The 17,037-nt window shown below is 42.3% G+C and overlaps 1 protein-coding gene across 2 annotated transcripts in view; it reads left to right on the top strand.

Moving 5' to 3' along the window:
• Nucleotides 1-1,783: 1,783 nt before the first annotated feature.
• The window catches only part of XPO4 (exportin 4), a 104,215-nt gene continuing 88,961 nt past the window's right edge, over nucleotides 1,784-17,037 (top strand). For both annotated transcript variants that reach the window (XR_009516759.1, XM_059995599.1), the window contains exons 1-2: nucleotides 1,784-1,872; nucleotides 16,467-16,572. Coding sequence is in view for 1 of the 2 variants with exons in the window: in XM_059995599.1 (XP_059851582.1) it covers nucleotides 1,804-1,872; nucleotides 16,467-16,572 (175 nt within the window). In the remaining variant the exon portion in view is untranslated. The remainder of the gene's footprint in view (nucleotides 1,873-16,466; nucleotides 16,573-17,037) is intronic.

Here is a 17,037-nt window from a genome sequence, read left to right as displayed (position 1 = left end):
TCTACAACTCTGCCCTAAAATTCATGGCTCCATTATGGGAGATGTAACTTCAAAATGCTAATTTGATAGGAAGCATACTCATTCTCACATTTAATACTTTTCCTTCTTCCTCTTTCTTAAAGAGTGTCTAGATGTAAAGTTCTTATGTAATTGCACAAAACAAATGCTTTGGAACACAGGGCCCAATCTGAAGCATCATAAGCCTCAAACATTTAATGTCACAAATACTCATTTGTCTACACTTTTGCAGATATATCATGGAACTGCCGTAATTACTATTTGTAGTGGGTAGAGACATTTTGTAATCTTTTGTAGGTTGCTTTATAAAGATCTTCCTTGACTTAGGATGGGATTATGTCCCAATAAACCCATCGTAAGTTGAAAACATCCTAAGGTGAAAATGCTTTTAATACATCGAACCTACCAAACATCACAGCTTAGCCTCCCCTGCCTTAAACGTGGTTAGAACACTTAATATTAGCCTACAGTTGGGCAAAATCATCTGACACAGAGCCTGTTTTAGAATAAAGTGTTGACTGTCTCATGTAGTTTGTTGAACACCGTACTGAAAGTAAAAACCAGAATGGTCTTAACGGTACCAGTGGTTCACCCTCGTGATTGTGCGGCTGACTGGGCTCTGTGCCCCACGAGGGTATATCGGACAGCGCATCGGGACCGCACATCGCAGCCCCGGAAGAGATCAAAAATCGAAGCACGGCTTCCAATGAATATGTAACGCTTTCACACCATCAAGAAGTCGAAAAATCGTTAAGTCCAGACGTCTGTACTTAGTGAAGTATTTATTGAATGCCTACTACATGTTAACCACCTAGTTTCACACAATTCTTAAAGTAAAAAAGGCCATTCACTGCACTCTGCCCTTTTGTAACGAAATAAAAGGTACTTCGTTTCTCAAGCAATAAAAGCCTTGTTAATTCACTTCCTCAACTTCAAGTTGTAGAGATGCCCAATATAAGAAACCCGTTTTTCAATGGAGCTAATAATGCAATTCTGTTGCAGGGACATAAAAAAGGGAAAACCCCAAAGTATGGCTTATTTACCACTGAAAGAAGAGATAAAGGAAGACGTTAACAGAGGAAACTTAACGAACACTGAAATGAACGTGACTTTCTGTGCAGCCCCAAGAAGCAGAACAGCACCAAGAGCTAGAAACCTACGCGTAAGTAGGTGTCAGCTCAGGACAGAACAAGGTTTCCAGCAGTTGGAGCTGGTGTGGGCGCTGAAACAGTGAGGGGAGGAAGGGTGGGTTCCGAGGTCCCCTAACGGACCTTCCCTCCAGGCTCCACACCGAACATCGCTGCTGCGAGGTCCCCACACGGCACAGCGGGGGCGGCGCGCTCCACCGACTCCGGAAGCTAGGCTGCCCGCCGAGGGGGCTCCGGCCTCGTCCCCGTCCGGTGCCCGCAGCTCGGGGCTGTGTGTGTGGGGGGGGGGGACGCGAGCGGGGAGGACGCGCGCTCCGCGGGGTCGCAGGCACTTCTAGTCCCGCAGGTCGCCCTGCCCCGGATGGAACGCGGCCGCAGAGGACACGTTCGGGCCGGAGGCGCCCCGGGTCGGGCGGCGGGCGGCGGGCGGGCAAGCGGGCAAGCGGGCAGGCGGGGACCGGCCCCGTGCAGGGGAGCACCCCGTCGCGCGCCCGCAGCCCTAACCCCGCGACCCCGCGTCGACGTCGGCGGCGGCGACGGCTCCGGCGGGAGCGCGCGAGCCCGGGACGCCGCGCGATTGGCCGGCCGGGCGCCCGCTCCCAGAATGCAGCGCATGGCGCGTCATTGAAGAGAGACCATGATGGCGGCGGCGCTGGGGCCCCCAGAAGTGATCGCTCAGCTGGAGAACGCGGCCAAAGTTCTGATGGTGAGTGGCCGCGTCCCCGCGCCCCGCGTCTGCTGCCTCCGGCGGCCCTGCTGCGCTCGGCCTTGGCGCCCGCCGGGCTGGCGGCCGGCCGCGGCCTCCCGGGAGCCCGGGGCTGGAGGGGGCGGCTGGCGTGGCGCAGGACTCTCCCTCCGGCTGTGCGCCTGCCTCCGTGCCCCTGGCCGGACTGTCCCTTCCCTGGGTGTCCGGCGCCCCCGCCGCGCAGCGGAGTGGTGAGCCGAAGGAAAAGGGCTTCTTGCGCCCCAGCCCTCCCGCGCGGGGTCGGGGAGAGGCGGGCGCGAGGTCGGGGGCTTGTGCGCGCCGCTGGGGGGTGGGTGCTGGCCGAGGGCTGGCCCGGCCCCGGTGCTGTTAGCAGCGTTCGTTCCCCTCGTGCCTTCGGGTCCGCGAGTGCTTTCTCCGGCCTGCAGCCACGGCTGGGCAACCGCAGTCGGCCGCACGTGGAAGGACCGGCGGGCGGGCGGGCGGGAGGGAGGGGAATCTTAGGGACCAAGGTCATTGGGGCAAAACTTTGTCTAGTACTGAGCTCTGTGCGGGTCGCGCGTTGAGAAGAGTTGGGTCTACGGTCCTCGTTGACTTCTTTCTTCCCCTTACAGTACAGTGAACAGAGCAATTTAGTGAGTAGGTTATTTACCTACTCGAGGAGTTGAAGCCTTCCACGCAGGGAGTAGAAGTAAGGATAAACCATATTTAGTTACTCAGTAAACTGTATTTGCTGGCTCAGTTTTGTTTTTTGTAAATCATGACTTCCGTGCTTGTAGATCTCTTTGGAAGCTAGAGGCTTATTTGATTTCTTGAATTGACACAGCCTTTCTAAGAATTGAATGTAGCCAACTTCGTTACCTTTTTGCACCTTTTTTCCCCTTTTGGTTCGGTGTTTGGGTTATGTGTTCAAGCATCATAGTTTAAAATATTTGAACTAATTCTAGCATAGTTTGTAGTTCCTTTTCTCAAGTTTTGTTTTCACACACAACACCAGGTAGCTCATGAAATTTAGCTCATGAAACTGAGAAGCCTAATTAAAAGCAGGATTTACTTGCTGCATTATGAGCGAAGTTAGGTGCATCGTTTTGTCACAAAAACTGACTTAGAGAACGTTTTCAGACTCTTCCAAGTTAAGTCCAGAAAAAACTAGCTACTATTCCCCCTAAATACAAAGTTCTTAAAATCTCTGACTTACAGCGTTTCCTGAAATATCTGAAAAATTTCTAGGAGCTAGAGGCCCCATTTTCATTAGACTTTGGAAGGAGTATGTGACCCCCAAAACACTGCTTTAGTTCTAAGGTCGATAAGGTAAAAATGTGCCCTTCATCACTGGCCTGAGTATTTTTTTTTTTTTTTTTTGCGGTACGCGGGCCTCACTGTTGTGGCCTCTCCCGTTGCTGAGAACAGGCTCCGGACGCGCGGGCTCAGCGGCCATGGCTCACGGGCCCAGCCGCTCCGCGGCATGTGGGATCTTCCCGGACCGGGGCACGAACCCGCGTCCCCTGCGTCGGCAGGTGGACCCTCAACCACTGCGCCACCAGGGAAGCCCCCTGGCCTGAGTGTTAATTAGCATTTGTGCTTGCTAGGACCTTCTGTCTTCCCTGGCAAAGCTAGTTTTATCACCTATAAGGGAGTAGCTGAGAAGAATCGGAATAAATACTGTTAATTGAGTGCACATTGCCTGCCAGATGCTGTGCTTGATGCTTTACACACTTTGTTAATCCTTGCAGCCGCCTTACAAGGTTGAGAGAGAGCTTAAGGTGGCCCAGGTTATGTAATTACTAAGTGGCTGAATTAGGTCTAGAACTCGCATCTGTCTGGCTCTAATACTCGCTCTCTTTCTACTCTACCTTACCACTTCTCATATGTGTTGTATAGGTATCCATTTACGTACTTTTAAATCTTTCCATAAGAGTATTGAAAAAAATGTTATTAAAAATTGGAAATTCCTGGGAATTCCCTGGCGGTCCATTGGTTAGGACTCCATGCTTCCACTGCAGGGGGCCCGAGTTCCATCCCTGGTCAGGGAACTAGGATCCCACAAGCCTGGAAGCACGGCTGGAAAAAAAAAAAAAAAAGGAAATTCCTTTTTGGAAGTGTCCACTTACTATTTAAAAATGTGGAAGAGTAGCGCTTACTGCATGATTTCTCAGTATGAAAGCTGCATTCCATTTTATTATAATTAACAATAATAGCTCACATTTTATTGGGTGCTTACCGTGTGTGAGGCACTATGCAAGCACTTTGCATATATTACCGTATTTAATCATCAGTGACTCTGGTAGTTATTACTTTCATTTCCATTTTCTGGACTAAGGGACTGAAACGTGTAGATGCTAAGTAATTTACCTGGATTTTCAAGGCAAGTAGCAGAGTGGGGACTCCAGCTCAGCTTTGTCTGTTATCAGCCTGTGGTTCTTGGCCTGTGGGGTAGTGGGACTAGAAAGCAGGTAGATTCATTAATTTGAGGATAGCTAAGATTGTCAAATCTCCTTCAGTTACTTAGCATTAGAAGATTAAAAAAAAAAAACAGGTGATCGTAGCATTTATCGGGTCTGTGGGTCGGATGGATATCCCTCTAAGGAAATTTTTTTTTTCTTTTTTTTTTTTTGGCCACGCCACGCGGCTTGTGAGACCCTAGTTCCCCGGCCAGGGATCAAACCCGTGCCCCCTGCAGTGGAAGCGTGGAATCCTAACCACTGGACCGCCAGGGAAGTCCTTGAGGAAATCTTGTTTGTATAAAACTGCTGTGTATTTTAGCTGTTAATATGTTTTGGGATTCAAAGTAATTAGTGATGTCTTTCACAATTATGTTTGCTTAATTTTTCCATTTGGTAGTCCATATATTTCTTTCATGAAAATCAGCTTGGAGTTTTAGTGTGTAAAACAATCTCAGGAGATCTTTTCATGCAGAGGTCTTAGGGAGTTCACGATGGGTATTAGAAGGAAATTGTAAGTAAGTTTTTGGGTGCAGACATAACATTTTTGGTAATAGGGTTTATAGCTTTTATCAGCCTCTCTCAGGAAATAGAGACCCTGAAAAAAAAATCTAGTTTAAGTGTTTTGCCTTCCATTCTACGGATGGGGAAACTGAGGTTCAAAGATGTAGAAGTGACTTGCCAAAGGTAGGTCACAGAACAAATTTGTGATAAGAGTGATCCAGAACCTAGATCACCAGACTCCCATTTCAGAACTCTTTTAAAATTTACTTACTCAACCATGTTACTTCTCAAAGTCATATTATAATACTATAAATGTTAAATTTTATTGCTTGATGGGAAATTTCAAAATGTGTTTTTGGTTATTGCAGTTGCTTCACTGTGAACACCTATATTCTTTCCTCTTTAGGTTATTGGATAAGCTGCCAATAAAGTAGTATATTAGACCTTCAGAGTAAAAAAGATGTTTATGGGATTTAGAGATGTAGGTCTCAACATAAAGCCTGATTCCCCGCCCCCCACCCCCAAAGTAGTAATAGGGAGTATTTTCTGTACATGTTTGTGAATACTGCTTAGTCTTCTGATTCAAGACAGTGAGGTTACTTGCTGGAAAATAAATTTGAAGGTGAACAAACTAGAATGAGGAAGGGCTTTTGTAAATTAGTAACAGTATGCACGTGACGCCATCTATTCTGAAAACAGTGTGCAAATGGAGCGTTGTTTAAATAGGTCTTGAAATTTTCTGTTCCAAAAAGATTCCAGTTGTTGGCTTCTGCTTAAGATACCTAACCATGCGTTTTTGAGAGGATATTAAATACATACAGAGTAAGTAAAGTGGACCACACTTCTGTGCTGACATTCTCAGCAGTGAGAGTGACTGTAAGAACTTATAGCAGGTTACAGTTACAGACCTGAGAATTTGGTGTTGCTGATACATTTTATGTCATTTACAAATTATGACAGTAATACTGGAACATGTTATTTTAAAGTACATCAACAACGCACAATGTACAGAATAACAAGTGTTCCCTCCTTTCCCCACTCTCAGTCCCCTTTCCTAAGCAATCTGTATTAAGTTTGAATATACTGTGACCTTATTTCCTATGCTTTTACAATATACATTATGTAGTGCTTTCTGTATAAATGATACACTGTAAATATTATCCTTGATTTAAAAAAATCTTATCAGTGCCTTTCTGAATAGTAAGAAATTCAAGCTGTGCAGAAAGGTATATGGGGAAAGTAAAGGCTCCCTAAGCCCCCATCTCCTCTCTTCAGAGGTCACTGTTCCTTGGGTATCCATCTTGAAGATCTCTGAGCATATAAGAGCACACATATGTTCTTTTTTAAAATAATCAATCAATTTATTTATTTTTGGCTGCATTGGGTCCTCATTGCTGTGCGCAGGCTTTTCTCTAGTTGGGGCGAGCAGGGGCTACTCTTCCTTGCGGTGTGAGAGCTTCTCATTGCGGCGGCTTCTCTTGTTGTGGAGCATGGGCTTTAGGCGCGCGGGCTTCAGTAGTTGTGGTACACGGGCTCAGTAGTTGTGGCTTGCGGGCTCTAGAGCGCAGGCTCAGTAGTTGTGGTGCACGGGCTTAGTTGCTCTGTGGCATGTGGGATCTTCCCAGACCAGGACTCGAACAGGTGTCCCCTGCAGTGGCAGGCGGATTCTTAACCACTGCGCCACCAGGGAAGTCCCTAATGTATTTTTTTACATAAATGAGGTGGTGTGATCCATATCTTCCTGCACTTTTCTTTGTTGACTTCATTGTGGATGAATTTTAAAGAAGTTTATTTCCATTTTCTCCTTTATGTGAATAGATATAAAATAAAGGATGTGTTAGGATTTTACAGACACCATAATGGAGAAACCTAGTATTCTTTTGTTATTAATATTGCATTTGTTTGAACCATAAATCCAAAGAGTGATTTATTTATTGTCTTAAATTTCCTTGGTTTTGCTCCCCTGGCTCCCTTGGATAAAGGGTTGTCCATAACAAGTGTGTGCAGGGACAATATAAAATAATGCAGAGCACATATGTTAATTGATACTTTATAGGAAAGTAATTTCATGTATTTGTTTTAAAGCTGGAATGGATTTTAATAAATCTAAATGCAGCTTCGATGAGAGAGATTCATGATTGGTTTTCATGGCTTTTATTTTGGAATTTGGTTAACATTTTAAAAGCATCTGCAAAAATGTGCTGTAGAGCAATCCCTACCATCTTGTTTGATTTACGTATTCTGCAGCATTTCTGCAGTACACGTGTGCTGGGCACGATGCTGTGTATGCTGAGGAGACAGGAGAAACAGGCCTTGTTTTCAAGGAGAACAAAAGTCTAATGGGGAAGAAAGGCAAAACTATTAGCGAGTATTAGGTGATGTTATAATAGGAGTATATGCTGCTGCTCTGTGAGAGTACAGAGGAGGGACGTCTATCTGAGGCTGAGATGGGACCTAGAGAGGGCTTCTCAAAACCTAGGTGATCCTTAAGCGGAGACATGAAGGACAAATTGGAGTTCTCCAGTTGGATAGGGGTGTCCCAGGTAGAGGGATATATTTGTGTGAAGGCCTGAGAGAACCAAGTGCAGTGTGTTTGGGGACTAGTTGAGCATTTATTTTGTGTTTCCTGAGCCCTTTCTATGTATAAGGTATAATGCTTTTTGTATGTGTGTGTGCGCGTGCGATCAATAGTGCACGTCATAAAATTAATAATTTTGCTTATAGAGTTTACTTTTCGTATTGAAAAGATTGATTGTATCGTGTAAGCATTTTATTTATTTCAACCTTGTCTTTTCATCTCTGCTGTGGCGCTAGATATTAGACTGGCACTAACAGTTCTTTTTCTCAAAAAACTAGGTAACGGGAAATTTTTATTTAAAATTCAGTTTAATTAAATTTGTATTTTGCAGTTGAATTTGTGTCAAACTCAGCTACCTGGACTATAACCAGTGATCCAAAAAAGAAAGACATTTGAAATCATCCATAGATAACCTAAAAGGCAGCTGATAAAATTTAACAGCATTTTATGATTAAAAATTCAATAAATTAGGAAATGATAAACATATGATAAAAATAATTATTTGAAACCACCAGTAAATGGAGATAGTCTTACGAGTAAAAGAGGGAGTTCTAATAAAACTATTATTCAACACTTTCTGAAGGGGAGGGCCTAGCTGATACAGTAAGATAAGAAAAAGAAATAAGGGACTTCCCTGGTGGTCCAGTGGCTAAGACTCCGTGCTCCCAATGCAGGGGCCCGGGGTTCGATCCCTCTTCAGGGAACTAGATCCCACATGTTGCAACTAAGAGTTCACACGCCGTAACTAAAGATCCTGCATGCTGCAACTACAAAAAAGAAAAAAAAAGATTCTGCCTACCGCAACTAAAGATCTGCATGCTGCAACGAAGACCCAGTGCAGCCAAATAAGTAAATATCGGAAAGAAAAGTAAAAAGATCATAATTTGCAGGTGATATTCAGGAAGAAGAAATCCAAGGAAATTAACTAAAAGACTATTACTAGAACCAATAGTTGTTTGGTAAGGTGGCCAGATATAAGGCAAATAAACCAATTGTAAGATTTCCTTTATACCAACAATGGTCAGCCTAAAAATGGAAAAAAATCTCATTCTGTTAAGAATAAAAACTGGAGGAATAAACTGTAGGACACTATTTAATAAGAAACATACAACATTTTTGTGACAAAAACTAGACAGCTTATTTGAAGAATGTAAAAGAAGATCTGAATTAAATGAAGGTTGTGTTCCTCAATTCAAAGAGTTAATCTGGTTAAGGTGGCAGTTCCTTCCTCATTAGGCTATATACTGAATGTAATATTAGTAAAAATCCCTCTTCCCTCCTCACCCTTTTTTGAGGTGGGAGAAAATCTTGACTGATTAATTAGAAAATATATATTATCTGGAAGAATATTGCATGACAGTAACAAAAAACGTTAAGAAAAAGAAGAAAGGAGGGTTTGGGGGAGTTTGTACCCGTTATTGAAATGTATTCAGAAGCTACAGTAATTGCAGGGTTGTGGTGCTGGCGTGGAAAAAGAATGGGAAGTTGGAATAGAATAGTGCAGAAACAGACCTGTGATTGAGACGATATTTCAGGCTGTGGATGTATGGAGATGGACAGCGTGTGTGGACGCATAGCAGGCTGCACGTTTGGGAGATGGTCTGGAGGTGTGTTACAGGAGCCTTGAAAGTCTGCATGCCCTCTGACCCAGCTGTTCCACTTCTGCCCCTTCACTCAGCCTCCCGAAATACTTGCATATGGGAAAAGCACTTACTGTAGTGTCTATATACCTTGCTGTAGCAAAGAACTGAAACAGTGTGCATGTCTACTTGGAAGAAATTGTGGTAAATAAAACGTGGTACTCTGTATAGTGGAATATTATGGAACTTTCAAGAAATGTGGGTCTAATATGTGATAGTTTTTTTTGTTTGTTTTTTAATTTTTTGGCTGTGCCGCATGGCATGCGGGGTCTTAGTTCCCTGACCAGGGATCAGACCTGTGCCCCCTGCAGTGGAAGTGTGGAATCTTAACCACTGGACCTCGAGGGAAGTCCCAAATTTAAGTTTTGCTTTTTGGAACTTTCTGGAATTTTTTCCCCAAATATTTTCCATCTGTAGTTGGTTGAATCCTCAGATGTGGAACCTGTGGATTCAGAGGGAAGATGATAATTATTTACAAGTGTAAATTGTAGTACATTTACAGCTCATGATTCTTGCAGAACATTTTTTCTAAAAAGATTGAACTCTTCACATAAATCAGTTTCATGTGAGTTTGAATTTAATTTTAGGTGTAAATTTATGAATATTTTAATGTTCCTGTGACAGTTATTGTTACTTGCAGAGGTTATACAAGAAACCACAAGTAGCTTAATGATTTGTATGTAATTAAAAACGCCCATTTATGTATCCTGTGGTTGTATCTTCAATTGTAGGAAAAAAGTAAAATTGTCTTCCTCATTAATAAATGGTTCATACAGAGCTTTATGTTAAAATAGCATTCTTCTCCATTGAGTGTGACAATCTCTGAATTTAATTTCTATTTCTAAACCTGTAGATGTTTGCTTTGCTGTAGCAGTTTGAAAATCAGAGATTCTTTTTAAAAAATATTTGTTTATTATTTGGTTGCGCTGGGTCTTAGTTGCGGCAGGTGGGCTCCTTAGTTGCATCTTGCCAGCTCCTTAGTTGTGGCATGTGGGATCTAGTTCCCTGACTAGGGGTTGAACCCGGGCCCCCTGAATTGGGAGCACAGAGTCTTAACCACTGCGCCACTAGGGAAGTCTCCAGAGAGAAGAATCAAACTTTTTGAAAAATTCTGATAACTCCCTGAAATGCTTTATTGTGGTGTCCGTGTGTACATTTTTGTTTTGTAGTTTACTGAGAAAGTTTACTGACTTCCTGTCACAGTGCTCAGGCTGGAGAGTTAATGTCTGTGCAGGTGCCTCAGGGATGGGCTCTGGGGAGGGAGATGCAAGCTGGCCTCGCCATGGGTCCGGGTGCTGCTGCCTGCTTGGGCCCAGCTCCCACCCTAGCCACCTTGACCCGGTGCCCCAGGCTGCCTCGAGACACGTGCACGTGTGCCTGGCCACCATCCTGTCCTCACTACTCCCATGCACGCTCCATTGTCCCATTGGGCTTCGCTTACAAAACACAGGTTCAGAGATAAAATGATTAAGAATTTCAGGATGGCGAGCGCAGAGTATTGCATTAAGCATGGGGCCCTGCGGAGAGTTGGGCCCCATGCTACTGCCCCGGTCACACACTGAGGAAGCTGGCCTTGGGCTGCGCAGACTGGGCATCCGTCCACACGTTGGATCTGCTCTCTCCTTCCTGAACCTTACACGCATGGATTCCCTCGGCTTAGAACACCCTTCTCCCTCTTTTGCCTAGTTGACATTTAATTGTTCAGATCTCAGTGTAGGTGTTTGCTTTGACAGGAAAGTCTGACCGCTCTGAACTAGGTTAAATTCTCTTCCCATGGCGCCATTTGCTTTAGTAACATTGATGGCATCCACAGTTTTCTGCTGCTTATTTGATTATATGATTGACTTCTCTGCTGGATTGTAAGCTCCTTGGGAACATGGATTCTGTTTGTTTTTGTTTATCAGTGACTCACTGTTGTGTCTGAAGCATCTAGCACATTGCCTGGCACATAGTGGACATTTGTTCGTAATTTGTGCATGGAAATATGCTGTAAGGGAAGGGTTCCAGAGACAGATTACCCAGGTTTGAACTGAAGTTTTATTACTGCTTTCCCTTTGTGAGGCTTTGGATAAGTTTTTATCTTTCCAGCTTCTTCCTTTTTTTTTTTAAATTTATTTTATTTATTTATTTTTGGCTGTGTTGGGTCTTTGCTGCTGTGCGCGGGTTTTCTCCAGTTGCGGCGAGCGGGGGCTACTCTTCGTTGCAGCGCGCGGGCTTCTCATTGTGGTGGCTTCTCTTGTTGCAGGGCACGGGCTCTAGGAGTGCGGGCTCAGTAGTTGTGGCTTGAGGGCTCTAGAGCGCAGGCTCAGTAGTTGTGGCACACGGGCTTAGTTGCTCCGTGGCATGTGGGATCTTCCCGGAGCAGGGATGGAACCTGTGACCCCTGCATTGGCAGGCGGATTCTCAACCACTGCGCCACCAGGGAAGCCCATATTTCCAGCTTCTGAGGACCCTTCTCCCATCTTTTTTTCTGCATCAGCCACACTAGTTCTTTCTCCATCCTTCCCTCTCCTGTCCTTGGTCCTGTCACAGAACCTTTCATACACTGTTCCCTCTGCCTAAAACGCTCTTCCTCTCTCTCACCTGATCCTTCAGGTCTCCCCATAGTTGCTTTCTCAGGAAAGCCTGCCTTAGCTTCTCAGAAAGGTGAGACTCACCTGTCCTATACTTAGATAACACCTGCCCCATCTGGAATTTTACATTTATTTGTGTGGTTAATTAATGCATGTTGGTCTCCCTAGCTAGATGCTAATATGTGTTAGTTTAGGGACCTTGTTTGCACATAGTAGTTGCTTGGTAATATTTGTTGAATGAAAGAAATGAATAAAGGGGGAAGGGAGATGAGCCTAGAGAAATAGGCAGGGGCTGGGCTATGTAAGGTCTTATTTGCACAATAATTAGCTTGGACTCACCCTGTAGTGTGACATGTCAGTTCTGTGGTTTCACTCTGACAGCAGTGTGAAAATCTCATCTGAGGGAAGCAATTTGTGAGGTGGAAGACCAGTTAGGAGGCTGTTAAGTTGTTCTGCAAAGAGATGATGAGACTCTGAACAAAGCCAGGGTGGAAGGGAATATATTAATATTCTTAAAATTTGTTTTACTGCTAAGGTGACTCTTATGGTAAAAAGAGAGTGAATATATATTTGGCGGGAGCTAGGGAGTACACCAAAACAGCTTGTATAAGCTAAAATTTCTCAATTTTTATCTTAAAAAGTTAATAGAGGGACTTCACTGGTGGTCCAGTGGTTAATAAGACACCACGCTCCCAATGCAGGGGGCCCGGGTTCGATCCATAGTCAGGGAACTAGATCCCGCGTGCCGCAACTATGCAACTAAGACCTGGCACAGCCAAATAAATAAAATATTTCAGAAAAGGTTAATAGAAATTTTATTCTAGTCCATAATATATCCATGTTTTAATATAAAATTATTTGACCCCAATCTTGCTGGTCTATCTATATTTTGTGGATTTGTGGCAGGAATTAGAGAACTAATTAGAAAACAACAGTAGTATGATAGTGACCTAATCAGATAAGATGTTAGAAAAATCACCCTATTGCTAGACTAGGCAGCACACATGGAGCAGTGTTGACATTTAGGAATTGAGCAGCAGTAGAACATAGAGAGTCTGGAGCCAGACTGTTTGCATTCCTCTTGACTCCACCCCGTGACTAGCTGTGTGACATTTGGCAAGTCACTTAACCTCTATGCGTCTGTTTCTTCTTCTCTAAACTAGGAAAATAATTATTTCCAGGGAGTTAATGTGTAGATTAAATGATTTCATTTACATTAAAAGGAAAGTGTTTAGAATAGTGCCTCATACATAATAAGTGCTCTATAAGTGATAGCAGTTATTTTGTACATTAATCTATCACATAACATCGCATCAAATCATATGAATCTAGGTAACCTTATAGTAAGCACTCTGTAAATATTTGTTGAATTAATTAAATTTCTTCAAGAGTAGCGTCTTCTATATCTGCACTCTCCAGTGTGGTGGCCAGTAGCCACATGTAGGTGTTGAGCTCTTGAAACGTGCCTTGTGTAGAGGAGGAACTGAATTTTTTACTTTAATTAATTTACATAGTCAGTGGGGGTAGGGACTGCCATATTGGGCTGCGCGAGTCTGGAGTGTGACTGTATCTCTTTGCGTTCATCTTCTGCTCTGTAAATATTGAGTCCAGGTTTCAAATACTCTTCATGGGTCCTGTCTCTACTCCTGGTTGTTACATTCTCACCCTCAAAATGCAGTACTGATTCTAGACATCAGATGAATCTTTAATACATTTTCGCTTATTATTCTGATTCTTTTTCCTGCTTTAGAATCATCAAAACAATACTTTTGAAAACATTGATGGCATTTAATATTTTATTTATGTACGTATGTATGTCTGTGTTGGGTCTTCGTTGCTGCGCGCGGGCTTTCTCTAGTTGCAGCAAGTGGGGGCTACTCTTTGTTGCGGTGCGCGGGCTTCTCATTGCAGTGCCTTCTCTTGTTGGGGAGCACGGGCTCTAGGCGCGTGGGCTCAGTAGTTGTGGCACGTGGGCTCAGTAGTTGTGGCTCGCGGGCTCTAGAGCGTAGGCTGAGTAGTTGTGGTGCACAGGCTCAGTTGCTCCGTGGCATGTGGGATCTTCCCGGACCAGGGCTCGAACCCATGTTCCCTGCATTGGTAGGCGGATTCTTAACCACTGCGCCACCAGGGAGGTCCCAATGGCATATAATATTGATGAACAGAAGATGACCATATTTTTTGCTTCCTAATTGTGAGTCATTTTTATTTTTAGATTTATAGACACCAGTTAGAATGAGCAAGACAATTACTTTTTTTAATTATCTTTGTATACACACCTGCCTTTAGCATTTATCCTTTAATGAACTGTATCAAGCAAACTTTTTACACAGATATCGTAAGAGAGTAAAAAATACTGTCATATCCTTTTAGCAAAACAAGTTGGTTCCAGTTATTGTCACAGAATATTGGGTAATAAAGTAATTCTAGCGTAATGACTGACTGGATGAGAATAGCATGTTTCCTTTTTGTCCTTGGAAGTATATTGTTCATTCACTGATTCTTGAGCTTGAGAAAATTCACCTGGGGCAGGGTTTCTCAGCTTTGTCACTGTTGGTGTTTTGGGCTGGGTTGTGCATTGTAGGATGTTTAGCAGTGTCCCTGCCCTTTATACGCTAGTTGCCAATAGCACTCCCCAGTGTGGCAACCAGAAATGTCTCCAGACATTGCTAGATGTCCCGTGTGGGACAAAGTTGCCTCAGTTGAGAACCACTGATCTAGAATATCAGTATCTCAAGACTCAAGTTCTGAGGTTACACTTATATGATTAGTTTTATCATCGTTAATGGAGTTTGTCTGTTAAAACTTTCTGCAGTGATAGGAATGTTCTGAATCTGTGTTGTCCAGTGTGGTAGCCACCAGACACGAGTGCTATTAAGCACTTGAAATGTGGCCAGTGCAGCCAAGGAACTGAATTTTTTTTTGTTTAATTTAATTTTAACAAATGTGGCTAGTGGCTGCTGTTTCGGACAGTGCAGGTTTAGTGTGCTGCTGTATGTCTTTTTGCATTCAGCTTCTGACTTATCTCTTAATTGTGAAATGCCTTTCCTTATCAGTTTTTTTCTCTTTGTCATTATGGGTAGAAAATTCTCAATTCCCAACACTCTTCAATGAAACCTTAAAAAAAAAAAGACTACAAAGATGGTGTTCCCAGATTTCATTTATACCTTGTTGAAAGATCATGTTATACTCTGAGCAACGTAGTAAAAAAGTTGAGGATAATGTAATAGTGCTGATTTATTTTTATTTTGTTATTGTATTACTTTTCTAGGTGATTTTATCATTTCTTATTTATCTTTTTAATAAATTATTTATTTTATTTAATTTTGGCTGCATTGGGTCTTCGTTGCTGCTCGCGGGCTTTCTCTAGTTGCAGCGAGCGGGGGCTACTCTTTGTTGTAGTGCGCGGGCTTCTCATTGCGGTGTGGCTTCTCTTGTTGCAGAGCACGGGCTCTAGGCGCGCAGGCTTCAGTGGTTGTGACACATGGGCTTAGTTGCTTCGCGGCATGTGGGATCTTTCCGGACCAGGGATCAAACCTGTGTCCCCTGCATTGGCAGGTGGATTCTTAACCACTGCACCAGCAGGGAAGCCCCCATACTCAGTATTTTTGTAGATTATATTCCATTATAGGTTATTACAAGATAATGGCCGTAATTCCCTGTGCTGTACAGTGAATCCTTGTTATCTATTTAACGTAGTTCTTTAATGGAAATATTTTCATTTTTATCTAGAGAGCTGTAGAGGGTGCTATATCATTAGGAATAGTAGTCTGAACTGGCTTTAGCTAATTATAAGAATTCCTTTAGGCAAGAGAATCAAAGTTAATTTTTCTTGGATTTACTTCTTTTTTTTCTATTTTAACTGAAAGTAGAGTAACTAATGTTGCATAATTGATATAGTTTGTAATGAATATTAATCTAATATACCTGGTTATGTTTTTCATCTTCCAGAGTCTTTGAATACAGTTGAAATGATGATTTCCCCACTTTATATTGGTTACAATAACAAAGGTTTATTTTCCTGCCAACTCCCCTCACCCTCCCCTCCCCTCCCAAATTGAGAAATCTGATATTTTGATCTGTATGCTGTATAAGCAATCTCTTCTCCTTCTCTTCAGATGGGTCTCAGTAAGGTCAAAGATAACCTTTGAAAGTATATTTTAGTAATGTATATTTTAGGTAGCGCTGTTCAGAAGAGTATTATCTTTGGAAGAAAGACTGTTAGAACAAAATGGAATTTAAAAACCTGAGCAGACTTTTAGGAGCTGTTTTTGTTGAGAGAGAAGGCTGGCTTTTCTGGCTGATTAATTGATTATTCAGAAAGGAGTTTGGTAAACTCCAAACTTCGCTGTTCCTAATTTTTCTGGTTTAATAGTGATTTTAGAAAACTAGAGGTAGAATTATCTGATAATATTTCTATCTTAAAGGATTGTTTTTAGAAGTTCAATTTTTAGTAATTTTGGATTCATTTTCACCAGGGCTGAAGAATAGAAATTATTTGAACTTGGTCAGTTTAGATGGAGTGGTATATTTCGGAATAAAAGGCAGTGAGTAGGCTATGTTTTTTTAAAAAATTACAAAAAGATGTTAAATAAATATATCTTTCTTAAATGTAGGCAACTTGAAAGGATTCTGATCCAAACCTTGTCAGGAATTTGTTTCTTTTCCCTGAAACTGTATTTTAAATATTTATCATGAAGTTAAATACTATAGTTACTTAAGAAAAATTAAGCAAGAATTTGTACTCCCGTAGTCCCCTGAAAGTGAAAGTATTTCTCTTGTTGTGGGTAAAAGGATTGCTATTGTTCAAGCTTCCTTATTAAACAAGTGTGCTCTGTGTTTGTGTTTGTTTTTAAATCTCAAGGCACCACCTTCCATGGTTAACACTGAGCAGCGCCAGCATGCTGAGCATATATTCTTATCATTTAGGAAATCAAAATCACCATTTGCAGTTTGCAAGCATATTTTGGGTAAGTGTTTACTTTAAAAATACCTAGTTTTTCTATCTTGAACTTTAGATATTTTAAATTCCTTTAAAAATAAGCAGGTTTGTACAGTTATAATTTTCCATTAATAATCATTCCACTGAAGTGGCTTTAAAGATATTCCATAAAGCCAGAGAGAAAACTCTGATTTTGCTTTGCATTTTTCTTCCTTAAATAAAACATTCAATAAGTTGTTTTATTATTGACCGTAATATCAAGGCTGTTAATGGTGGGAGGAAAATCTAATGTTTTTTCTGTTGTTTTCAAGTATGATATCACTTACAGGAAATGTACTATAACGTATTCCAGTGTTTTAAAATTAAGATTATTTTGGGGGGTTTCTACAGTTTCTTTTAGTTGTTTTTTCATCATTTTTTAAAAACCATGTAGTTTGTACTCAGCTCGCTTAGTGAATATTGGTTAGTTATGTGTAGGATCTTCATCGTATGT

Source organism: Delphinus delphis, chromosome 18 (assembly GCF_949987515.2).
Source record: "Delphinus delphis chromosome 18, mDelDel1.2, whole genome shotgun sequence".
NCBI lineage: Eukaryota > Metazoa > Chordata > Mammalia > Artiodactyla > Delphinidae > Delphinus > Delphinus delphis.
This window is presented reverse-complemented; position numbering and strand designations above follow the sequence as displayed.